Consider the following 26,317-nt stretch of genomic DNA (forward strand, 5'->3'; position numbering starts at 1 on the left):
AGGTCTCCCCCTCCCAATCTCCCTCCCCCTAGTACACACACAGCTCTCTAGTGACCTTGTGGTATAATAGGGAGGTTCCCAACAAGACTTCCAGATATTCCAGCATTTCTCTCCTTCCCTCTCCCAGTGTGGGAGATACAGAGCTGGGTGGGAATCGCCTCCCTGCCTTTGTGTGTGTGTGTGTGTGTGCGCGCGTGTGTGTGCTTGTCTGTGTGTGTTCGTTTGTTTGTTTGTCTGTGTGTAGCCTTGGTGCCTGTAGGCCTCATCCAAAGGATCCAGCCTGCTAACGTACCACTCCTTCTCCTCTCCTCCTCTCCTGCAGTGTGCGGATGGGGGCTCTGGGTCCGACTCCTCTCTGAAGAGGGTGGCAGTGGTGGAGGACTTCTTTGACATCATCTATGCCATGCACGTAGATATCAGCGCCGACCCTGGCAAATCACCCAAACACGCCGGACAGAAGAAGACCTACAAAGCGGTGAGAAGACACTCAGTCTTTCTCTCTAACTCTTGTTTCTCACTCTTCCCCTTATGCTGTATCTTTCTCTTCTATCACACAGTCACCCTTACTTAAACGTACCTCTATATCTTGGCCTACTGCCTCTCTCTTTCCACTTCCCTCTGTAAGGGCCCCAGTAAGGGCTCCAGTAAACAAGGTTCTAAAATGGCCCTCCTGACCATGGTATAAGACGTGTAAGGGCATACTAGGTTCGTTTTGCTTCTAGCAGAACTCGGCTAGGCGAAGTGAAGGTCTGTGCCTCGCATACTCCTTTAAAAGACCTTCGCTTGAAAAACAAGAAAAAAGAGGCAATATTACGGTTTGTCCCTCTTGAGTTGCCATAACAACAAGTACACTTCCAAATGAATCCAAGCTGACTCAATCTGTAATAAATGTTTACTTTTTTGCCGAGGTTTTAGTTCCACAATTTTCGTCGAGAACTAAGATGCTTGGTGCAGTCATTTCTCAAGTGAAAAAATGTGCATGAAATAATGTTGTCTGTCTGTCGAATGACGACAAACACTTCATTGAAGAATCCCTACTGTTGACCAATCGCCGACGAAAGGGGCGTAGACTTCAGCGACCGAACGTTGACGAGACTCGTGAAAAAAAAAATGTCAAGCGCACAAACATCCAGGAAAACCTTGTCGAAGACTAAAATGAGCAAAACATCACAAAATGTTGTTATATATGTACAAACTTTTTCAAACTGTTTTGGATGGGAAGCTTTGCGGACGCGTTCCCCGGGTTCAGCGTTCAACAACAAAAAAGAATACGAAGCTCCTCTGGTGAAAAAATCATAACAAACATTTACATAACCCTAGCCCCTTTGTTACCTAACAGCTGTTCTTCGTCTAAGGTCCAAAAACAAAGAAACCGTGTAACAAAGAATTAACGACGTGTTTAAGAACTGTTGGCCTTCATACCCAGGGCTTGTCATACCCAGGGCTTGTCATACCCAGGGCTTGTCATGCCCAGGGCTTGTCATACCCAGGGCTTGTCATGCCCAGGGCTTGTCATGCCCAGGGCTTGTCATGCCCATATTGTCATACCCAGGGCTTGTCATACCCAGGGCTTGTCATGCCCATATTGTAATGCCCAGGGCTTGTCATACCCAGGGCTTGTCATACCCAGGGCTTGTCATGCCCATATTGTCATACCCAGGGCTTGTCATACCCAGGGCTTGTCATACCCAGGGCTTGTCATGCCCAGGGCTTGTCATACCCAGGGCTTGTCATACCCAGGGCTTGTCATACCCAGGGCTTGTCATACCCAGGGCTTGTCATACCCAGGGCTTGTCATACCCATATTGTAATGCCCAGGGCTTGTCATACCCAGGGCTTGTCATACCCAGGGCTTGTTATACCCAGGGCTTGTCATACCCAGGGCTTGTCATACCCATATTGTAATGCCCATAAGGCATAGGGAAAGTTTTCTGTTTGTTGCCAGTTTATTGATTGATTGCCAGTTCCACACACAAGCATAACACATCAATTCATAAGTTCTTAATTCCTTACTTTCATAGTGAATTCATAATCACATTATCATAGGTAATATTTCATAATAGTATATTCTAAATATAATAGCACAAATAAATTGTTCTCGAATAGTCTATGATTATTTGGCAATAATATGCTGTTGTCTGTTCCTCTCTGGCCTTTAGTATTTGTAAGTCGCTCTGGATAAGAGCGTCTGCTAAATGACTTAAATGTAAATGTAAATAGTATTAATTCCTGTTTCGTGACCTGTTTCTCTTTCTCTGTCCGTCTGGTCTTCAGATTCACATTCAACAACACGAACACTCTCACTTTCTCAGAATACCATTGAAATCAGGAAGGGCAACTGGCTTCCTTTAGTAGGCCAGCGGAACAATATATATATATATATTGTATATCTTTGCTATCACGAGGGGCAAGGTAGGGGGGATGGATGTGGCTACGCAGACCCATGAGCCACTGCGGTACCTCATGATGAGTCATACCCATCAAAGTTGCCCGTCCCTGGTTGAAGTATTTGTATGATACTTCTTGACAATCATCTGAATATTTTCTAAACACTGCAGCAGGAGTCACCACTGACCTGGAACATTCATGTTGGGCTTGGCCTTTTTCTCCTCAGTTCATTCACAGAACCTCCAGTGAACTTCATTTCAGATAAATAAACCAAAAATATCAATTCAATTTGAGTCAATAACTTTGACTCAATCTCTATGACACATAACGCCTCCATAGCTACACCACTTTCTCTTTTTTTTCATTTTTTTTTTATCTCACTTCTACAAGAAAATGCCTGAGATTACATTTTATTTTGTGGGTATGAAAGGAAACGTTTCACACTTTAGGGCTGGGGAGGATATGAGATTCCGGTGCCAGGCTGACCTTGTGGTCGCTGGGAGAAGGTATTTCTCGGTCTCCCCTTGACAACGATTCAGCCTTCCTCTCTCTCTGAGCATCGCCACAGTCGCTGAAGGCCAGATGTCTAGTTATATTTAGAGGAAGGGTGATGGCCGCGGTGCAAAGCACACACCTGGGCCACATTCTGTTCATCATTCCTTCCTAGCTTTGTTTCAAATGGGGAGTTTTAACATAGTCTGCCGTTGGAAAATGTTCTTCCTCCCTGTACTAAAGTCAATGGGAGAAAACCTTTCTTTTGCCCAATGTGTTGTAGTAGGACACTTTGCGTCTCAGTTGGGGATACTGCCCTCTTCTGGTTGAACATGGTAACTCATCTTTCCCTCAGTACTATAAAGCACATGCACTTTCATTTTTAGGATTTCCTTTAACTTCTAATGGATATGAATCAAATGAATTCATAAAATGACTGAAAATCAGTATCACATTCGTAGTGAGTAAACAGAGCTGTGACTGTGTAATCAACAGAATACTTCCTCTGTTGCTGCATGTTAACTGTCGATTTCCTTTGCACACTGCCATGGCTTCCAGGGTACTTTGCCACACAGTGGGTCATGAAATGTTTATTACACACACACACACACACACACACACACACACACACACACACACACACACACACACACCACATTGAAGGACACAGGAACCTGTTGTTTCTGTCCTTCGCTGGCAGCGCTGCCCAGCCAACTTTCTGCCTACTTCTCCTCTCTGTCCCCCTCTGTGCGTTGTTACAGTTCTCTAGACCAGACAGAGCTGCATTGGTGGGCATCCTCACCACCACAGGCCCTTTCCAGACCCACAGTCCCACCCTGTAGGCTACATGGGCTCTCTTTGTGAGCTTCTGTTGGGACTGGGAAGACAATGGCGGTGGAGGCTAGCTAGTCGTCACACACAGAGAGTCAACTCATCTGAGGGGAGCCGCTGTCTCGTTCCCCAACCCCCTCCCTTTCTGTATACCCCCCCCCACTCATGTCACCACTAGCACCCCTCTGGCCAGGATGGCATGGCCGCTCCTGTTTGTTAGAGCCTGAAGGAGACAGTGGCGAATCTGTGTGTGTCTGTTCTCCTGCTGCCAAGTCCAGCCTGGCCTTGCCATAAGAGCCACAGAGGGGGGAGGAATAGAGGGAGAAGTGTTTGAGGGAGGAGGGGAGAGGTTGAAGCAAAGGATGACTGCAGGGACTGCATGAAAAAGAAAGAAAAAATGGGAACTTGACAGCAAGGGAGGGGGAGAGACAGAGAATACATTGAAAGGGAGGAAGAGAGGGTTTAGCAAAGAAAAGCACGACTGTTTATGCGTAGTCTCTCTACCAACACACATCCCTCTCTATCTCTCCATCTCTTTCTTTGTCTCCCATTAAAACCCTCTCGGTCTGCTCGACTGACGCCCTGTCTCTCCTGTCTCGCCCCAGTGGCAGTGATGATATGCAGAGGGCTACGTGGTGCTTTGGGTGCATGTGTCAGATTGCCCTCTTGTCCTGTACGGGCTCGTGCTCACTACTGTTCTCCTAGAGATAATCTGGTGACACCAGGCCGCGTGTCAAATGACAAAGCGACAAACTGTCACCAAAGGCTGTGACTGACATTTGTATCTGTTTTATTCTCCGAGAGTAGACAGCACCCTGCTCTCTTCGTCACGCACGCGCACGCACACACACACACACACACACACACACACACACACACACACACACGTACAAACCCTTAAAACCCTACTGCCAATCCCTGCCTTTACTCTTGGTGAAGGGTTTATATATTGTCGGACGCCGGTTTAACAGGAAGTCCAAACGGAGCCAGTAGAAACAGTAGAGAAGGAGATCGAGAGGCTAATAGGCAGGGTGGAAGTTGCTGACGTATCTTGGTCACCAGTAACGGGCTGAGACAATGTGGTCTTTGTGTGAAGGGGGAGGATATTACATCTGTCCCAAGAACCTCAATCTTACCCTTTCCCAGTTTAGCCAATACACACAGACACACACAGACAGTAATTCGACGTCCCATTATGGTATAGCATTATAGAAACAGGTCTAATTTCCCCTCTTTTCCTCTGACACTTTCTTCTCTCTCTCCTGTTTCACCTCTTCAGTGCTCATTATTAGCATAGCAGCATGTTTATCAGCCATGGCTCTAGCTAGTAGTGATCTCTCTCTCTCTCTCTCTCCCTCTCATTCTATTGCTCTCTCTCTCTCTCTCTCTCTCTCTCTCTCTCTCTCTCTCTCTCTCTCTCTCTCTCTCTCTCTCTCTCTCTCTCTCTCTCTCTCTCTCTCTCTCTCTCTGATGGACAGATTGCGGAGACGTATGCCTTCCTGCCCAGGGAGGCAGTGACCCGTTTCCTGATGAACTGTGGCGAGTGTCAGAAGAGGATGCATATCAGCCCGGGTGGAGCAGAGTTCAAAGGTTAAACATTTTTTTTTTTCTCTTTCTCTGGAGCAGACTGCCGACACTCATCTCCGCTAGGCTCCTGGTGTGTCTAAATGACACCTTATTCACTATATAAAGCACTTTGCCAACAGGGTCCATAGGGCTATATAGGGAATAGGGTGCCATTTTGGACACAGTGTCTGTTTAGGCCCATTTGGTAAAACTCTAGCTGTTCATTACATTTTTTGTCATCACCAAATATCATATTATATATCTCTTCATAACTCAGCCTTCTGTTACTGTGACTGTCTGTAAGCCTTCTGTTACTGAGACTGTCTGTAAGCCTTCTGTTACTGTGACTGTCTGTAAGCCTTCTGTTACTGTGACTGTCTGTAAGCCTTCTGTTACTGTGACTGTCTGTAAGCCTTCTGTTACTGTGACTATCTGTAAGCCTTCTGTTACTGAGACTGTCTGTAAGCATTCTGTTACTGTGACTGTCTGTAAGCCTTCTGTTACTGTGACTGTCTGTAAGCCTTCTGTTACTGTGACTATCTGTAAGCCTTCTGTTACTGAGACTGTCTGTAAGCCTTCTGTTACTGAGACTGTCTGTAAGCCTTCTGTTACTGTGACTGTCTGTAAGCCTTCTGTTACTGAGACTGTCTGTAAGCCTTCTGTTACTGAGACTGTCTGTAAGCCTTCTGTTACTGTGACTATCTGTAAGCCTTCTGTTACTGTGACTATCTGTAAGCCTTCTGTTACTGTGACTATCTGTAAGCCTTCTGTTACTGAGACTGTCTGTAAGCCTTCTGTTACTGTGACTGTCTGTAAGCCTTCTGTTACTGAGACTGTCTGTAAAGCCTTCTGTTACTGACACTGTCTGTAAGCCTGCTGTTACTGCAAGTGCATATTACCATGGATGAAGGAAGGGATTTTCATAGCAGTTGTGACAAAAACGGTTTTGAGAGCTGCTTTGCGCCCTCTTCTCCTCCTTCTCCTGCTGTTGGCTGTTGCCACCCTAAAGGCAACCCATCCCCCCATCTCCCACCCACCCCCCCTACACTACCCCCCCCCAGCCCTATTCAAATTAGTCATTGGAGTGTCCTGTATCGTTCCTAACACACTGCAATTAGCCCAATTAGGGGGCTTTTAACAAAGGAAATGGCCAGGAAACAAGCTCTTTTCTACAGAGAGCGACCGGAGGGTGGGGCGGGTAGTAGAGAGAGAGAGAGACTAGCGGGGTTAAGATGGGAAATGGAGAGAAATCTGGAGTAGGACAAAAAGATGGGGCAGAAATAAAGGAAAAGGTGAGGAGAGTCCGAAAAATGCAGAGAAATATTCAATGGCTGCCCTGCTATTTCATACATATTTTATTTGTCTATATTCAGTGGCCCTCCCATATTGATAGAGGGGCTGTCATAACTTTATATATGGAGGGCCCTTACATATTACATGGGTAGTGTGTAAAGTAAACCATGCCAATTAACATTACCCCCCCCCCCCCCCCCCCCCTCCGTCTTCATCTCCATCCCACACACACAACCCAGTGAGAGAAATGCTCCCAGGCCCAATCTGTCAGTGTTGTGTCAACGATGATCATTAACGCTGGGTGTCGCTCATAAAGAGAGCAGCTAATTGGCTTCCTGTCCCGTGGGGGTCCTCCTCTTCCCACCCTGACCCCTCATCCCTCCAACCCCTCCAACCAAACACTCACACGAAAGTTCAGTGCTGAATTATTGAATGCAACTCATTGCTGTATGCCAGGGCTATTTTTAATTGACTTCAGGCAGTCTTTCGCGGCAGGTCTTTCATCCGTCGTCTCTTCAACCTTCGTCATGCTGTATAGGCGATGCAGTAGGAGCGGGTGTGAAGGAGGTGAAGGTTTGGGCCCATATTCATGAATCCTTGGGAGTAAGGAGTGCTGGTCTAGGTCTTTTTGCCTTTTCGATCATGATGAATAAAATGACATGGACAGAGGGGGGGGGGGGGGGGACGACCTGATCCTAGATCAGCACTCCTAGTCTGAGACGCGAGATTAATACAAGCCCAGGTCGCTGGTCCTGTGACGATCTCACTCCCTTCCTTGTGCTGAACTCAATTCCTTAGCCAGCGTGTCTCATCTCTGTCATTTCAATTTATCTGCTGACCTACTAAAGGGACAAGGTTCTCAGGTCCGGAGTCCTGAAGGGCAGAAATACAAGGTAGACGATCAATACTTCTGCAGTAAATAGACAGGAGCGCCATCATCAATTACTGATTGATAGTGTGTGTGTATGTGTGTGTGTGTGTGTGTGTGTGTGTGTGTGTGCACGTGTGTATGTACAGTCCCAGTAAGTAATAAGTTGTTTGATAACGCTGATTGATTCGTGTTGATATGATCCTTGGAGAGGAGGACCCAGTAAGGAAGACGGACCATTGCCTGCACTTGAGGGATAATGTCAGTGCAGTACAGGAGAGGATACCAGTTCAGTTATCAAGAGTTTGCAGTTATTTTGCTATATCATATACATTTTTTGTAGAGTCTTTATAAATGAACTGCTGGTATACATACACTACCTTTCAAAGGTTTGGGGTCACTTAGAAATGTCCTTGTTTTTGAAAGAAAAGCAACCAAAAAAATGTGTCCATTAAAACAACATCAAATTGATCAGAAATACGGTGTAGACATTCTTAATGTTGTAAGTGACTATTGTAGCTGGAAATGGCGGATTCTTTATGGACTATCTATATCGGCGTACAGAGGCCCATTATCAGCAACCATCACTCCTGAGTTCACATGGCACGTTGTGTTAGCTAATCCAAGTTTATCATTTTAAAAGGCTAATTTAGAAAACAATTTTGCAACTTTGCTAGCACAGCTGAAAACTATTGTTCTGATTAAAGAAGCAATAAAACGGGCCTTCTTTAGACTAGTTGAGTATCTGGAGCATCAGCATTTGTGGGTTCGATTACAGGCTCAAAATGGCCTGAAACAAAGAACTTTCTTTGAAACTCGTCAGTGTATTCTTGTTCTGAGAAATGAAGGCTATTCCATGCGAGAAATTGCCAAGAAACTGAAGATCTCGTACAACTCTGTTTACTACTCCCTTCACTGAACAGCTCAAACTGGCACTAACTAGAATATAAAGAGGAGTGGGAGGCCCCAGTGCACAACTGAGCAAGAAGACAAGTACATTAGAGTGTCTAGTTTGAGAAACAGATGCCTCACAAGTCCTCAACTGGCAGCTTCATTAAATAGTACCCGCAAAACACCAGTCTCAACGTCAACAGTGAAGAAGCGGCTCCGAGATGCTGGCCTTCTAGGAAGAGTTGCAAAGAAAAAGCCATGTCTCAGACTGGCCAATAAAAAGAAAATATTAAGAAGGGCAAAAGAACACAGACACTGGACAGAGGAACTCTGCCTAGAAGGCCAGCATCCCGGAGTCGCCTCTTCACTGTTGACGTTGAGACTAATGTTTTGCGGGTACTATTTAATGAAGGCGCCACTCTCCCATCCTCTGGTCATTCTCGTCTCTCTTTCTTGAGGAAGAATCAATACAGCTCCTGAAGCTCTTCAGAGGCCAGAAGTGGGGGGAGGGGCCGTTCACCGCAGCCGCATCTAAGCCCTGCCCAACTGATTCCCCTGGGGACAGAGAGGGGCAGCCATCAGTCCACACCATGTCCTGTCCCCTCTCGGGTGGAGCACCGACTCCCACCCCATCACAATGGGGGAAAGGTACATATGTGATCCTACAACCCTTCGCCTTTTGCAGCGGCTCATTTCAATGTATCCGCTCACAGTGAAGATGGATGGAGCTTCACTTTACCCCCAAGTGCCCTCGGTACCAAAGCTCTCCTCCCGGCTCTCGTTCAATTAGCCGGGGTCAGGAAGACAAAATGTCAGTTGCAACCAAGCACTGTCTCTAAACCACAGTGTTTTGACTCCGCCCCTTCCAGTAAAAAAGTATTTGTCGCATCAAAGTGTCTTGCCAATGGCACAGAGAAAAAAAATCAACAAAGGGGCAACTCACCATTAAACGCTGCCAGAGGTCCCTCTGGCACCACTGGCGGGTGACTGTCATCTGACTTGTGGGTGACTCGCTGCAAGAGCAGGGAACTGGGTTACAAAGGTGTACAGACTGCAGTTCGCTATGAAGCCAACCGTTTTCAACGGGATCCTAGCTTCAAGAAGGAGTGGCGACTCGGCTCCCATACTAGAGTAGGAAATCTATCTATTGCGCAAGGGAGCAATCAGAACAATACCAGCAGAAGAGAGCCATTCTGGAGCCATTCTGGAGTCATTCCGTCTACTTCCTGGTTCCCAAAAATGGTGGGAGGGATAAGCCCCATTCTGGACCGATGGCTATCTGTGAAAGTTTGCTTTTAACGTGCTCTCTCGGTCTATTCATCGAGGTGACTGGTTCACTTCAGTCGACCTGCAGGATTCTTATTTTTACAAAAGTATTCTGCCTGCACACAGGAGGTTTCTCAGATTTGCCTTTCAGGGCGCAGCCTACAGATACCTCACTGTCCCCTTCACACGTGCAAGCCCGTCATACATTGTAACCCACCTAACTGAGTTAAGAGTTGAAGATCAACCAGAGAAATAGCTGTTTGGTACCCACGCAGAGAATAGAATACTTAGGCGTAAAGCTGGATTCTCTCTGTTATCGCGCTACACTATCAGACGACCGCATTACATTGTCCCAACAGTGCCCTTTCCTGTTCCTCGGTTATGCTCAGAAAGTGTTTTCCGAGTACGAGTACTGGGGTTGATGGCTGTGAGGGCCTCACCGCCAGAACGCACAGTAAAGACCCCTGCCTAACGAATGTCCTTTTCCATTTTATGCACGTTAGCCCTTACTTTGCTCTATGCACATGGAGATGATACACAAAATATATAAATGACGACGTTAACCAGTTAACCATTTATTATTCTCAAACAAACCACCTTTTATATAATGTCTTCTGTTTACCTCTGTGTCTCAGCAGATACCGACACCATGTCTGCAGCATGGAAGCCGGCTGTGTTCTGGTAAAGGAATCCGCCACCGAAGTATAATTCTGGAGGGGATTTGGAAATCAAATCCAATCCAATTTGTCACATGCTCCCAATACAACCTTACAGTGAAATGCTTACTTACGAGCCCTTAACCAACAATGCAGTTTAAAAAAATATGGATAAGAATAAGAAATAAAAGTAACAAGTAATTAAAGAGCAGCAGTACAATAACAATAGCGAGACTATATACAGGGGGGGTACCGGTACAGAGTCAATGTGCGGGGGGGCACCGGTTAGTTGAGGTAATATGTACATGGGTAGAGTTATTAAAGTGACTATGCATAGATGACAACAACAGAGAGTAGCAGCGGTGTAAAAGAGGGGGATGTAAATAGTCTGGGTAGCCATTTGATGAGGTGTTCAGGAGTCTTATGGCTTGGGAGTAGAAGCTGTTTAGAAGCCTCTTGGACCTAGACTTGGCTCTCCGGTAGCACTTCAAATCAAATCAAATCAAATGCACTTGCCGTGCAGTAGCAGAGAGAACAGTCTATGACTAGGGTGGCTGGAGTCTGACAATTCTTAGGGCCTTCTCTATTTTTGGTTTGGTCAGGGCGTGAGTTGGGGTGGACATTCTATGTTTTTGTTCTATGTTTTGTATTTCTGTGTTTGGTCTGGTATGATTCCCAATCAGAGGCAGCTGTCTATCATTGTCTCTGATTGAGAACCATACTTAGGTAGCCTGTTCCCACCTGTGTTTGTGGGTAGTTGTTTCCTGTTTTGTGTTTTGTCACCTGATAGGACTGTTTTGTTTTTTCGTTGTTTCACCTTTGTTATTTTGTGTTCAGATTAATAAAGTTAACATGGACACGTACCACTCTGCATTTTGGTCCGATCCTTCATATTCCTCATCAGACGAGGACGAGAATCGTTACAGTTACCAAACCAGGCAGTGATGCATCCAGTCAGGATGCTCTCGATGGTGCAGCTGTAAAACCTTTTGAGGATCTGAGGACCGATGCCAAATCTTTTCAGTCTCCTGAGGGGGGGATAGGTTTTGTCGTGCCCTCTATGGTAAAATCTCGCCGGAGAAGAAGGCAGACGTTTTACGTGCGCAAAACCGATTGTGTTTTTTTTGTTTGTAACTTATTTTTGTACTTATGTAATATCTTATGCTTCATGGAGTCGTGGCTGAACGACGACACTATCAACATACAGCTGGCTGGTTATACGCTGCACCGGCAGGATAGAACAGTGGCATCTGGCAAGACAAAGGGCGGCGGACTATGTATTTTCTGGTTTCTGGTGCATGATATCTAAGGTTTCGAGCTTTGAAAAGCTGGTCATGGCTCACATCAACACCATTATCCCAGAAACCCTAGACCCACTCCAATTTGCATACTGCACCAACAGATCCACAGATGATGCAATCTCTATTGCACTCCACACTGCCTTTTCACAACTGAACAAAAGGAAAACTTATGTGACAATGCTATTCATTGACTACAGCCCAGTGTTCAACACCATAATGTCCTCAAAGCTCATCACTAAGCTAAGGACCCTGGGACTAAACACCTCCCTCTGCAACTGGATCCTGGACTTCCTGACGGGCCGCCCCAGGTGGTAAGGGTAGGTAACAACACATCCGCCACCCTGATCCTCAACACGGGGGCCCCTCAGGGGTGCGTGCTCAGTCCCCTCCTGTACTCCCTGTTCACTCATGACTGCACGGCCAGGCACGACTCCAACACCATCATTAAGTTTACTGATGACACAAGGACAACAACGTCTCCCTCAATGTGATCAAGACAAAGGAGATGATGGTGGACTACAGGAAAATGTGGACCGAGCACGCCCACATTCTCATTGACAGGGCTGTAGTGGAGCAGGTTGAGAGCTTCAAGTTCCATGGCATCCACATCACCATCAAACTAACATGGTCCAAGCACACCAAGACAGTCGTGAAGAGAGCACGACAAAACATATTCCCCCTCAGGAGACTGAAAAGATTTGGCATGGGTCCTCAGATCCTCAAAAGGTTTTATAGCTGCACCATCGAGAGCATCAAATCAAAATTGCATTGGTCACATACACATGGTTAGCAGATGTTATTGCAAGTGTAGCGAAATGCTTATGCTTCTAGATCCTACAGTGCAGCAGTATCAAACAGGTAATATCTAAGAATTCCACAACAAAACCTAATATGTAACAAATTCCACAACAAAACCTAATACACACAATCTAGTAAAGGAATGGGATAAGAATATATAAGTATAAAATATATAGATGAGCAGTGACAGAGCGGCTAAGATGCAATAGATAGAATAGATAGTGAAGGATACAGTACATTATATACATAAGAGATGAGTAATGCGAGATATGTAAACATTCTTAAAGTGGCATTATTGAAGTGACTAGTGTTCCATTTATTAAAGTAGCCAATGATATCAAGTCTGTAGGTAGGCAGCTTCCTCTCCATGCTAGTGGTGGCTGTTTAACAATTGGATGGCCTTGAGATTGTCCCAGCTTTGATGCACCTGTACTGATCTCACCTTCTGGATGGAAGCAAGGTGAACAGACAGTGGCTCGGGTGGTTATTGTCCTTGATTATCTTTTTTGCCTTCCTGTGACATTGGGTGTTGTAGGTGTCCTGGAGCGCAGGTAGTTTGCCCCCGAGCCGCAGACCGCACCACCCTCTGGAGAGCCTTGTGGTTGTGGGCGGTGTTGTTGCCGTACCAGGCGGTGATACAGCTCGACAGGATGCTCTCAATTATGCACCTGTAAACGATAGTGAGGGTTTTCAGTGACTAGCCACATTTTTTTAGCCTCCTGAGGTTGAAGAGGCGCTGTTGCGCCTTCTTCACCACACTGTCCGTGTGCATGGACCTTTTCAGTTTGTCGGTGATATGAACACAGAGGAACTTAAAACGTTCCACCTTCTCCACTGCTATCCCGTTGATGTGGATAGAGGGGGTGCTCCCTTTGCTGTTTCCTGAAGTCCACTATCATCTCTTTTGTTTTGCTGACATTGAATGAGAGGTTATTTTCCTGACACCACACTCCCAGGGCCCTCATCTCCTCCCTGTAGGCTGTCTCGTTGTCGTTGGTAATCAAGTCTACCCCTGTTGTATCGTCTGCAAACATGATGATTTTGTTGGAGGCGTGCATGACCAGGCAGTCGTGGATGAACAAGGAGTACAGGAGGGGGCTGAGAACGCACCTTTGTGGGGCCCCAGAGTTGAGGATCAGCGGAGTGGAGATGTTGTTTCCTACCTTCACCACCTGGGGGCAGCCCGTCAGGAAGTCCAGGACCCAGTTGCACAGGGCAGGGTCGAGACCCCGGGTCTCAAGCTTAATGATGAGTTTGGAGGGTACTATGGTGGTGAATGCTGAGCTGTAGTCAATAAACAGCATTCTTACATAGGTATTCCTCTTGTCCAGATGGGATAGGGCAGTGTGCAGTGTGATGGCGATTGGATCGTCTGTGGACCTATTGGGGCGGTAAGCAAATTGAAGTGAGTCTAGGGTGACAGGTAGGGTTGAGGTGATATGATCCTTGATTAGTCTCTCAAAGCACTTCATGGTGACAGAAGTGAGTGCTATGGGGCGATAGTTATTTAGTTAATTTACCTTAGCTTTCTTGGGAACAAGAACAATGATGGCCATCTTGAAGCATGTGGGGACAGTAGACTGGGATAGGAATTGATTGAATATGTCCGTAAACACACGAGCCAGCTAGTCTGCACATGCTCTGAAGACGCAGCTAGGGATGCCGTCTGGGCCAGCAGCCTTGCGAGGGTTTTACTCCCGTCGGCCACGGCGAAGGATAGCCCACAGTCTTTGGTAGCAGGCCGCGTCAGTGGCACTGTATTGTCCTCAAAGCGCGCAAAGAAGTTGTTTAATTTGTCTGGAAGCAAGACGTTGATGTCCTCGACGGGGCTAAATTTATTTTTGTAATCCATGATTGTCTGTAGACCCTGCCACATATGTCTTGTGTTTGAGCCATTGAATTGCGACTCCACTTTGTCTTTATGCTGACACTTTGCTTGTTTGATTGCCTTGCGGAGGGAATAACAACACTGTTTGTATACAGTTATGTTTCCAGTCGCCTTGCCATGATTGAATGCGATGGTACATTCTTTCAACTTTGCGCGAATGCTGCCATCAATCCACAGGTTCTGGTTAGGGAAGGTTTTAATAGTCACAGTGGGTACAACATCTCCTATACACTTACTTATAAACTCGCTCACTGAGTCAGCGTATACGTCAATGTTATTATCTGAGGCTACCCAGAACATATCCCAGTCCACGTCATTGAAGCAATCTTGAAGCGTGGAATCCGATTGGTCAGACCAGTGTTGGATAGACCTGAGCACGGGCGCTTCCTGTTTTAGTTTCTGCCTATAGTAGGGGACCAACAAGATGGAGTCATGGTCAGATTTGCTGAAAGGAAGGTGGAGGAGGGCCTTGTATGCATCGTGGAAGTTAGAGTAGCAGTGGTCGAGCATGTTACTCGCTCGTGTACAACAATCGATATGCTGATAGAATTTAGGTAGCCTTGTTCTCAAATGAGCCTAGCTAAAATCCCCAGCTACAATAAATGCAGCCTCAGGATATATGGTTTTTAGTTTGCATAATGTCCAGTGAAGTTCCTTGATGGCTGCCTTGGTATCCTCTTGCGGGCGGATATACATGCTGTGACGATAACCGAGGAGAGTTCTCTTGAGAGATAATACAGTCGGCATTTGATTGTGAGGAATTCTAGGTGAACAAAAGGACTTGAGTTCCTGTATGTTATTACAATTACACCATGAGTTGTTAATCATGAAACATACACCCCCGCCTTTCTTCTTACCAGAGAGATGTTATTCCTGTCGGTGCGATGCACTGAGAATTCCGTTGGCTGTATGGACTCCGACAGCATGTCCTTAGCTAGCCATGTTTCCGTGAAACAGAGTATGCTACAAACCCAGATATCTCTGTACCGGAGCACCAAGTCTAGGTCCAAGAGGCTTCTAAACAGCTTCTACCCCCAAGCCATAAGACCAGCTAATCAAATGGCTACCCAGACCATTTGCATTGCCCCCCACCCTGTTCTACTGCTGCTGCTACTCTCTGCAGTACACTCAGCTGCGTTGACATTTCACAAAGATAACTCTTGTTTTTGTGAGAATTCTTCAAAAAATAAAAATGTCACATTATTATCAAATCGTATACTAAAATATGAAAATTCTACATGTCATGTCTCATAAATCGATATTTATCTTACCTCTATTGTTTTATGTCCTTTGGATTCGAGACGAAAGAGGATGATTTCAGTGGGAAAGTCAGTACTACGACACTGAGGACAGTATGTGTAGGGTGTCCAATCAAAAACCAATGGTTCAAATAAAGAAAATTGTACAGCATCGTGTCAGTTTGGCTGGATGCTGTGCGAGAATTAACTACCTGACGGGTTTAGGGATGATTCTGTTGGGACTACCCTGGCTTCGGAGAGCATGTCTGCAATATGGGAGTTAGCCATATTTCCTTATGTGATACATTAAAAAAATAGTATTTGAAAGAGAACTCAAGGTCATTTTTTCGTAACCCTGGTCCGCAAGAGCCACTCTCTGAGGACGGGAGAGTTGCGTCTCACCTCCGACAGACATTGTGTGATTGGTTCTTCGTAGTGATCGTGCCCTCCATCGAGTCCCCATATGTATACATCTCACTCACATTATCAGAGAACCAGGGTTATGCAAGTAATGTTGAGTTATGGGAGATTGAGAATCATAATACTTTGTGTGTGTTTAATCTTCACAGAGAATGACAGACCGACATCACTGGTGCCAGATCTCATCGACTACAACATGCCGCTCACCACCACCTATCTGAAGCAGATGAAGCTTCAGTACATGAGTACAAATGAGCAGGTAAGAGCCTGTACATTATGTTGTCCAGAATAGGTGAGGGTTGGATGGAAGTGGCCGTCTTCACAGTCCTTTCGATCAGGCTCTCTGTGTGCCACACACACACACACTACCCCCCTCCCTCGACAGCCCCCTATCTTCCATCCCCAATGCCAGGTTGGCTATCTGTATAAGAGCATAGACAGAATCATTCAGGACTGCCAATCAAGCACAAATAGGAAAGTGTGTGTATGTGTGTGTGCGTGCTTGCGAAAATATGTATGTGTGTGTGTGTGTGTGTGTTGTGTGTGTGTGTGTGTGTGTGTGTGTGTGTGTGTGTGTGTGTGTGTGTCTGGTATGATAACCAAGGAGGGAATGGGGTTCAGCTCATTCCAATTAACAAAGCCTCTAAGCGTCAGTCTAATTAACTGAGGTGTGAGAAAAGTTTGTCATGAATCTTTTCCTGGAGGCAGAACTAAGCAATTTCCATTTGATGGGCCAGCTTCAATGTCAAAATTGTCAATATCGTTAGGGTTAGGCATTAGGGTTAGCAGTGTGGTTAAGGTTAGGGTTAGGCCTGTACCAACTAGTGACCACTCTATAGAGCTGATGTGGCTTTTAGCTGGAGATTTTCAGCAGAGACTGAGAGAGAGAGAGAGAGAGAGAGAGAGAGAACTACCCCATCAGGACACGCATGTCCAGCCCAATTCAATAAAGGAGGAAATTACCAAGCATCCTTCCTGTAGTCTGTAGACACTGGGCGGTGGCTCTGCCCGCACCATGATGGGAGGGGAAGAGAGGAGGGGGAGGTGTGACAATGGGGAGAGAATTAAAGAGGGGTGGTTCATTATCCATTATGGGCCCTTTTCCCATTTATTCTGTCTTCTCTTGAGAAAACTCATTTATTTCCTTGAGGTGGCAGGGGAGACATAAAGGTGGGGGTAGGTAGGCTATAATTACTAGAGGGCTAAAGGAAGAAACCACATAAGATACCAGTTAAAGTAAAGACTAGCTTGTAGTTTTATGATGCAGACAATTACACTGATGGACGTGACAAACTATCCTCAATATTAAAGATGATCCACCCCCTAAAAAAAATGTTTTATAAAAAAAAAGACTAGTTTATCAAATGAGGAGTTACACGATAATGATGACGAATAAAAAGCAGTCCATTTATAAGATCAAACAGGTGTCATTTGCATATTGAAAAAGACAGGCACACATATGGTCAATGTAGATCTTCTCTTTCTAACCAATATGAGTTTTATAGAGGGGAGAACGCAGCTCAGAATCAATGTATTGTCTTGGTCACTATAACGACAGGGATTGAAGATGCACCTGGTGCTGACCTTTTTTATTTAACCAGGCAAGTCAGTTAAGAACAAATTCTTATTTACAACAATGGCCTAGGAACAGTGGGTTAACTGCCTGGTTCAGGGGCAGAACAACAGATTTTTACCTTGTCAGCTCGGGGATTCGATCTAGCAACCTTTCGGCTACTGGCCCAACGCTCTAACCACTGCCTGCCGACCTATGGACCATTTCAAAGGACTACACTCATCAATATTTACTGTTTGTGTTACTGGTTCACATATTATAACAGTTACCACATTGGATCCAGACAAATTTCTTGCTCTTCGTGGTGAAATTGTGTTTTGTTTAGACATACACTTTCCACGTTTCGCCTGTAGGTGGCAGAAGTTCCCTATAAATCTGTCTCAGAGGGCGTAAATGCAGTTTATTGACACACAAAGCATCTGTTGACTCCCTGTAAACGGACTCACGTGGATAGGGTATAAATCTTTTTAAAAGTTAGACTTTTTTTTAGACCTTTGTACTCCATTACTAAAAAATCCTTTCTGATGAAAGATGACTATTGTGTGGTCAAATCTTGAGGCATAGACGTTTCTTTAATAAATGCCTCCGTTGTGTGCACTGTATGCTACTGTAGGCTATTGATACTTTGTGGATCGCTCACTTATTTGTAAACAGATTGTTATTTTGATATATCAATTACATATTTCTGTGGTAATGCTTAATTCAAAAGCAAGTTAAATCATCAAGCCTATTTATTATAACCTTGTATCAGTATTTAGAGATTGTGAAAAGATTTCAAAAGGTTTAACCAGTTATTCCATTTATGATTGTTTTTTTATATACTGCCCAAAGGCTTCCGGACTAACAGGCCTACTCTTTAGCTAAGTAAATTATTAATCCACGTTTACATTTTAATTTTACTTTCCTGTCAACGAAAAAGTGAGAGTGAAAAGGTAGCATGAAAAGTCCGGTATGGGCATTTGTAGAGAAAGAAAGCAATGTTCTGGGAATTAACAAAGGGAAGAGGGGAGATGGGAAAGGCAGAGGGACGGTAGTAAAAGCCTGTCTAAAGAAGCCAATGACAATTGAAATGGATTTAGTCAACCCACTGTATAGCAGTCCATCTTTTGCACAAGGTGTGACGTCAGTTATCGCCGCCACGCCTCCGTCTTTGGGGCTGGTTGCCAGTGCGAGTCTCGGAGGGTCCTGTACTTGCTCCCATAGCAGAACATTGTCTTTAGAATTAGAAGCGAATAAAGAGACCGGCAAGGGGGAGGCAATTATAGAGGGGTTTGACATTCACACTTGAAAATTCACCATCAGAAGTGAAGGTAAGCATTTCTTTCACATGATATGGTTGTGTTGTTATTTTCATCTGCTGAGCTGTGCGCTATGTAGAAGCTATTTTCGCCAGCTGTGGGAAACAATGTTGTGGCAATTACACCTCCACTTTTCTCTTTATTCTTACGCAAATATATAATAATTTCAAAACAATTAATAGCTGATAAAAATGCTTCATACATTTAGTTTTCTATAATAGCCTTAGGCCTTTTAGCCTTTCGATAAGCCCTAGGCTATATTTTCTATCAATGCATGTATTATAGCGAATAGTGTGCCGTAGAAGTGAACAATCTATTCGATTCTCTCACAACTTAACATGTAGTATAATAGCCTACCATTCAAATATAATATAAATATCAAACATTTATTCCAAGAAGGTACTGCACCTGACATCTAACATCGCACATACATGTGTTATTAGCCATCCTTATTATCCAATTAAACAATATGCGCTGATTTATTTGATTAATTAACATAATAGCGTTTTATAAATTGTCCTAGTGATAATTCATCATGTTCTTTAGATGTTCGCTATGCAGCAACAGCATACTGTTAAAAGTGCATATTTACGTATAGTGTGTATCGTCGCAGGCCATTCTGTATGTCACATTGTTCTCTGTGGGATGCAGAATGACCAAGCAGCACAATTCTCTACAGTACAATCCTGCTCCGCACCGCACACATTCCGCATCGCACAGTACAATCCCGCACCGCAAAATACAATCGCGTGTCCATCTGCATTAATACAGTAATCACTTCAGAATAATAGTGTACGGCAATTTGCTTTGTATATTATCTCTTCCTAGTTACCTGGCCGCTGAAAAATTTGCAAGCCCGGGCAGGATACATTGTAGCTATTATAATTTCACCCTGAGAGGTTTGAAATAATGTGACATATAGAAGTTCAATTTCGAGGTTCAATGTTACTATGGTAACACTTTCCCTGGACGGTTCCCCCTGATGGCCAGCGAGCCGTTACCCCAAAAGACCTAGCTAGCTACTTTAAAAAAAGGCTAAACATTCAAACGTTAATACCTGTCAGCTTTTGTATTTATATCTGGGGTACGTTTGCAAGCTCTGTCAACATTATTATCGCTTCAAAGTAGCCGAGCCACGGTATTTACGGTAAGTGAATGGAGGTAACGTTAGGGAGGAGCGTTAGCTTGCCAACATTTGACAGTTAGCCTAACGTTTTGCATCTCTGGTAAATTAGCTTGCTGCGTAGCTAAATAGATAGCTAGCTATCTGTCTGTCTTATAAGTGGATACTTTGAGATACTGATGAAACGGCATGTTCCCTCAGTCCTCAGCACTAATATGTTCCCTCAGCACTATGTTCCCCCAGTCCCCCAGTCAACGCTATGTTCCCTCAGCCCTCTACTTGTCCACTGAACCAATTTCAGTCAAGAATCAGAATCACCTTTATTCGCCAAATAGATTTGCATACAGGAATTGACTTTGTGAAATGGTGCTTCTACAATAAACAGAATATACAGTCAGAAAATAAACAGAAAATAATGACAACAAATATGTAAGCAGAATGTACACAATTCAAACACAGTAATGTATAGTATGTACGCTATGAACACACGCTAAAAACTACGGCAATGTGCAGCTCTATTTGGCACAAATGCTTATTATAAGGCAGAAAAGGCTGAGTATTTCAGCATTTTCCACATGAATATGTAAGTAATATATGGGACCTACTGAATTATGTTCAATCACTATGACCTTGAACTTTTGTCAATATACCAATGACCTGAATAGTATCTCAGCACCTACTATATATACACACTAACACTCACACAAAACCCACACACCTTCACATGCAATACGCAAGCACACACATAACACACACAAGCACACACATAACACACACATGCATACCAACAACACAAACACATACCAACACAAACACACACACGCACGCACATACACACACACTTTTACACTAATCATATGCTGCTGCTACTCTTTTCTTTACTTATTATTATATATCCTGATGCTTAGTCACTTTACCCTGCTTTCATGTACATATCTACCTAAAATACCTGATACCCCTGCACATTGATCTGGTACTGGTACTCCCTGTATATACAGTGCCTTCGGGAAGTATTCAGACCCCTTAACTTTTTCCACATTTTGTTATGTTACATACAGCCTTATTCTAAAATGGATTAAATACAAATAAAAAACTCAGCAATTTACACACAATACCCCATAATGACAAAGCGAAAACAGGTTTTTATAAATGTTTGCAAATTTATAAACAATTAAATATCAAAATACCTTATAAGTATTCAGACACTTTGCGATGAGACTTGAAATTGAGCTCAGGTGTATCCTGTTTCCATTGATCATCCTTGATGTTTCTACAACTTGATTGGAGTCCACCTGTGGTATATTCAATTGATTGGACATGATTTGGAAAGGCACACACCTATCTATATAAGGTCCCACAGTTGACGGTGCATGTCAGAGCAAAAACCAAGCCATGAGGTCGAAGGAATTGTCCGTAGAGCTCCGAGACAGGATTGTGTCGAGGCACAGATCTGGGGAAGGATACCAAAAAATGTCTGCAGCTTAGAAGGTCCCCAAGAACACAGTGGCCTCCATAACCTTCCAGAAGGACAACCATCTCTGCAGTACTCCACCAATCAGGCCTTTATGGTAGAGTGGCAAGACGGAAGCCACTCCTCAGTAAAAGGCATATGACAGCCCACTCTGAGTTTGCCAAAAGGCACCCAAAGACTCTCAGACCATGAGAAACAAGATTCTCTGGTCTGATGAAACCTAGATTGAACTTTTTGGCCTGAACGGCCAATCGTCACGTCTGGAGGAAGCCTGGAACCATCCCTAGGGTGAAGCATGGTGGTGGCAGCATCATGCTGTGGGGATGTTTTTCAGCGGCAGGGACTGGGAGGCTAGTCAGGATTGAGGCAAAGATGAACAGAGCAAAGTACAGAGAGATTCTTGATGAAAACCTGCTCCAGAGCACTCAGGGCCTCAGGCTGGGGTAATGGTTTTTTATTTGATGTATTTCACCTTTATTTAATCAGGCAGGCTAGTTGAGAACAAGTTCTCATTTGCAACTGCGACCTGGCCAAGATAAAGCATAGCAGTTCGACACATACAACAACACAGAGTTACACATGGAATAAACAAAACATACAGTCGATAATACAGTAGAAAAAAATAAAGTAGAAAAAAAGTCTATATACAGTGAGTTTAAATGAGGTCAGATAAGGGAGTTAAGGCAATAAATAGGCCATCGTGGCGAAGTAATTACAATATAGCAATTAAACACTGGAATGGTAGAAGTGCAGAAGATGAATGTGCAAGTAGAGATACTGGGTTGCAAAGGAGCAAGAAAAATAAATAAATACAGTATGGGGATGAGGTAGTTGGATGGGCTGTTTACAGATGGGCTATGTACAGTTGCAGTGATCTGTGAGCTGCTCTGACAGCTGGTGCTTAAAGTTAGTGAGGGAGATGGGAATCTCCTGCTTCAGTGATTTTTTTCAGTTCGTTCCAGTCATTGGCAGCAGAGAACTGGAAGGAAAAGCGGCCAAAGGATGAATTGGCTTTGGGGGTGACCAGTGAGATATACCTGTTGGAGCGCGTGCTACGAGTAGGTGCTGCTATGGTGACCAGTGAGCTGAGATAAGGCAGGGCTTTACCTAGCAGAGACTTGTAGATGACCTGGAGCCAGTGGGTTTGGCGACGAGAGTGAAGCGAGGGCCAGCCAACGAGAGCGTACAGATCGCAGTGGTGGGTAGTATATGGGGCTTTGTTGACAAAACGGATGGCACTGTGATAGACTGCATCCAATTTGTTGAGTAGAGTGTTGGAGGCTATTTTATAAATGACATCGCCGAAGTCGAGGATCGGTAGGATGGTCAGTTTTACGAGGGTATGATTGGCAGCATGAGTGAAGGATCCTTTGTTGCGAAATAGGAAGCCGATTCTAGATGTAATTTTGGATTGGAGATGCTTAATGTGAGTCTGGAAGGAGAGTTTACAGTCCAGCCAGACACCTAGGTATTTGTAGTTATCCACATATTCTAAGTCAGAGCCGTCCAGAGTAATGATGCTGGATGGGCGGGCATGTGCGGGCAGTGATCGGTTGAAGAGCATGCATTTAGTTTTACTTGCATTTAAGAGCAGTTGGAGGCCACGGAAGGAGTGTTGTATGGCATTGAAGCTCGTCTGGAGGTTAGTTAACAGTGTCCAACGAAGGGCCAGAAGTATACAGAATGGTGTCGTCTGCGTAGAGGTGGATCAGAGAATCACCAGCAGCAAGAGCGACATCATTGATGTATACAGAGAAGGGAGTCGGCCAGAGAATTGAACCTTGGCACCCCCATAGAGACTGCCAGAGGTCCGGACAACAGGTCCTCCGATTTGACACACTGAACTCTATCAGAGAAGTAGTTGGTAAACCAGGCAAGGCAATCATTTGATAAACCAAGGCTGTTGAGTCTGCCAATAAGAATGTGGTGATTGACAGAGTCGAAAGCCTTGTCCAGGTCGATGAATACGGCTGCACAGTAATGTCTCTTATCGATGGCGGTTATGATATCATTTAGGACCTTGAGTGTGGCTGAGGTGCACCCATGACCAGCTCTGAAACCAGATTGCATAGCGGAGAAGGTACGGTGGGATTCGAAATGGTCGGTAATCTGTTTGTTAACTTGGCATTCGAAGACCTTAGAAAGGCAGGGTAGGATAGATATAGGTCTGTAGCAGTTTGTGTCTAGAGTGTCTCCCCCTTTGAAGAGGGGGATGACCGCTGCAGCTGTCCAATCTTTGGGAATCTCAGACGATACGAAAGAGAGGTTGAACAGGCTAGTGATAGGGGTTGCAACAATTTTGGCAGATCATTTTAGAAAGAGAGGGTCCAGATTGTCTAGCCCAGCTGATTTGTAGGGGTCCAGATTTTGCAGCTCTTTCAGAACATCAGCTATCTGGATTTGGGTGAAGGAGAAATCGGGGAGGCTTGGGTGAGTTGCTGTGGGGAAGGCAGGGCTGTTGACCGGGGTAGGGGTAAGCCATGTGGAAAGAATGGCCAGCCGTAGAAAAATGCTTATTGAAATTCTCAATTATAGTGGATTTATCGGTGATGACAGTTTCCTAGCCTCAGTGCAGTAGGCAGCTGGAAGGAGGTGTTCTTATTCTCCATGGACTTTACAGTGTCCCAGAACGTTTTTGAGTTTGTGCTACAGGATGCAAATTTCTGCATTAAAAAGTGAGCCTTAGCTTTCCTAACTGCCTGTGTATATTGGTTCCTAACTTCCCTGAAAAGTTGGTTCACCTTCCAACAGCACACAGCCAAGACAACGCAGGAGTGGCTTTGGGACAAGTCTCTGAATGTCCTTAGTGGCCCAGCCAGAGCCCGGACTTGAATCCGATCGAGCATCTCTGGAGAGACCTGAAAATAGCTGTGCAGCGACGCTCCCCATCCAACTTGACAGAGCTTAAGAGGATCTTCAGAGAAGAATAGGAGAAACTCCTCAAATACAGGTGTGCCAAGCTTGTAGCGTCATACCCAAGAAAACGTTATGCTCTAATCGCTGCCGAAGGTGCTTCAACAAAGTACTGAGTAAAGGGTCTGAATACTTATGTAAAATGTAATATTTAGAATACTTATGTAAAATGTAATATTTCATTTAGACATTTTTTATAAATGAGAAAAAATGTCTTAAACACTGTTTTTGCTTTGTCATCTTGGGGTATTGTGTCTAGGTTGATGAGGACAATAAAAAATAAACATTTTAGAATAAGGCTGTAACATAAAATGTGGAAAAGGTCAAGTGGTCTGAATACTTTCCCGAAGGCACTGTAGCTCCATTCTTGTGTATTTTATTCCTTTTGTGTTAATATTTTAACTCTACATCTTTGGGAAGAGCTCGTAGGCAAGCATTTCCCTGTTAAGTATACACCCGTTGTATTCGGCGCTGACAAATACAATCTGATTTGATCTACTCAAAGTAATTTGTATAATTGGCTCAAATATGTACAATTATATGGCCTAGGACCCACTGAAGTATTGAATCATTGGTGACAGGTGACCGGGGCTGAAGGAACGTGGGGCTGAGGGAACTGAGGGCTTGGGGTACTGAGGGAACATAAGGTTGAGGGAACATACTGTAGGTCTGAGGGAACGTGGGGCTGAGGGAACTGAGGGAACATAAGGTTGAGGGAACATACTGTAGGGCTGAGGGAACATAAGATTGAGGGAACATACTGTAGGGCTGAGGGAACATACACATAGTCCCAACATCAGAAGTCAACTTTAGTTAGTAGGAAACCCACAACTGCAAGTGCTTGTGAAGTTGCTCACTGAAGTTGTTTAAATTGTGTTAAAGGCTGTAACTTCACAATACTCCTGTGCACATTATATTTTCGACTCCCTTATGCCCATGCCAAGGAATATTATAATGCATATAATATCTTTGGCCCAGACATGCCACCAACTCGTTGAAGGCACGCCCTGTCATCCCACTTCTAACACCAAGTAGCCCAAGGGTCACACAAATCGGTGAAGTTTTTGCTTCCCAATTTCTACACCAAAATGTTGATAAGTCTACAAGCCAAAGGCTATGGTTGCTACTGTACTGTCAAATAATATGCACAACAGTTGTATCTTACCACTACAGTCGGCAGTCCACTGCTTTCCCAATCAGAATCATGGCAACAGAGTATTTTCTGCTGTCAAATGGTGTTTCTATAGGATGGAGTTGGCAGAAATCATTTGAAGGAAGACAAAACTTTTCTGTCTGAATCCTAAAGGAACTGCAGCTGGTTTCCAGTAGACTAAGGGTTAAGGGCTTTAAAACCGCCTTTAGCATCCCCTGCCTTCGGCCAGCGCCTCACAAGGATAAAGCCTTGCAACAAAAAAACAAAAAAATCTTGACCCCTGTAAGTCAGTAAGTCAGCCAGTTGGAGGGGTAGACTGCCTGCATAGTCCTTCCCTTGAGTCAAGCTCCAGAACTGCGGCAGTGGGTGTTTCCCTGTCTCCCCACTCCTTCGTTGCCTCTCCCTAATATTTCTCCATTTCATCTGTCGCTTACCTCTCTGTTGTGATGGTATAGCCTATTGTTTTGTGCTTCCCCAAGAGTAACTCTATGAAAGTTGGACATGCTCATTTGGAAATATGTTCTTTTAGGGAAGATGATAAGGATGAAAAACGGAGACTTCTGCAGTGTTTATGTACACCTGGCTGACTATGGAGGATGGTGGAAGCACTGTGTTTTGGTACCACATCATAGGCCCCACTGTAGTATCCTGATTTATCCCAGTTGGTTTCCTCTCAGGGCAGACAGTGCAGTGTGTGCAGTTCTCGAGAGGAAGATGTGAGGTGACAGAGGATCGAACCCCAGGCTCCCTGTTGCCCCTGGCTCTCCACAGCTGCTCTCTCTGTGCTCAACCAGTGCTGCCTGCCCTGTCTGCCGCGGGATGTGTGTAAGGCTTCGCTAACAGTGCTGCTGGTGTATAAAAACCCATGTGATGAGGACCCCGATTTCTAA

The 26,317-nt window shown here is 44.7% G+C and overlaps 1 protein-coding gene across 2 annotated transcripts in view; it reads left to right on the forward strand.

The window, feature by feature from the left end:
• Nucleotides 1–26,317, forward strand: part of LOC115131993 (nucleolar protein 4-like) — a 126,710-nt gene that overhangs the window by 39,501 nt on the left and 60,892 nt on the right. For both annotated transcript variants that reach the window (XM_029664139.2, XM_029664140.2), the window contains exons 2-4: nt 323–475; nt 5,190–5,301; nt 16,046–16,155. In XM_029664139.2, coding sequence (XP_029519999.1) covers nt 323–475; nt 5,190–5,301; nt 16,046–16,155 — 375 coding nt within the window. The remainder of the gene's footprint in view (nt 1–322; nt 476–5,189; nt 5,302–16,045; nt 16,156–26,317) is intronic.

Source organism: Oncorhynchus nerka, linkage group LG7 (genome assembly GCF_034236695.1).
Source record: "Oncorhynchus nerka isolate Pitt River linkage group LG7, Oner_Uvic_2.0, whole genome shotgun sequence".
Classification (NCBI taxonomy): domain Eukaryota; kingdom Metazoa; phylum Chordata; class Actinopteri; order Salmoniformes; family Salmonidae; genus Oncorhynchus; species Oncorhynchus nerka.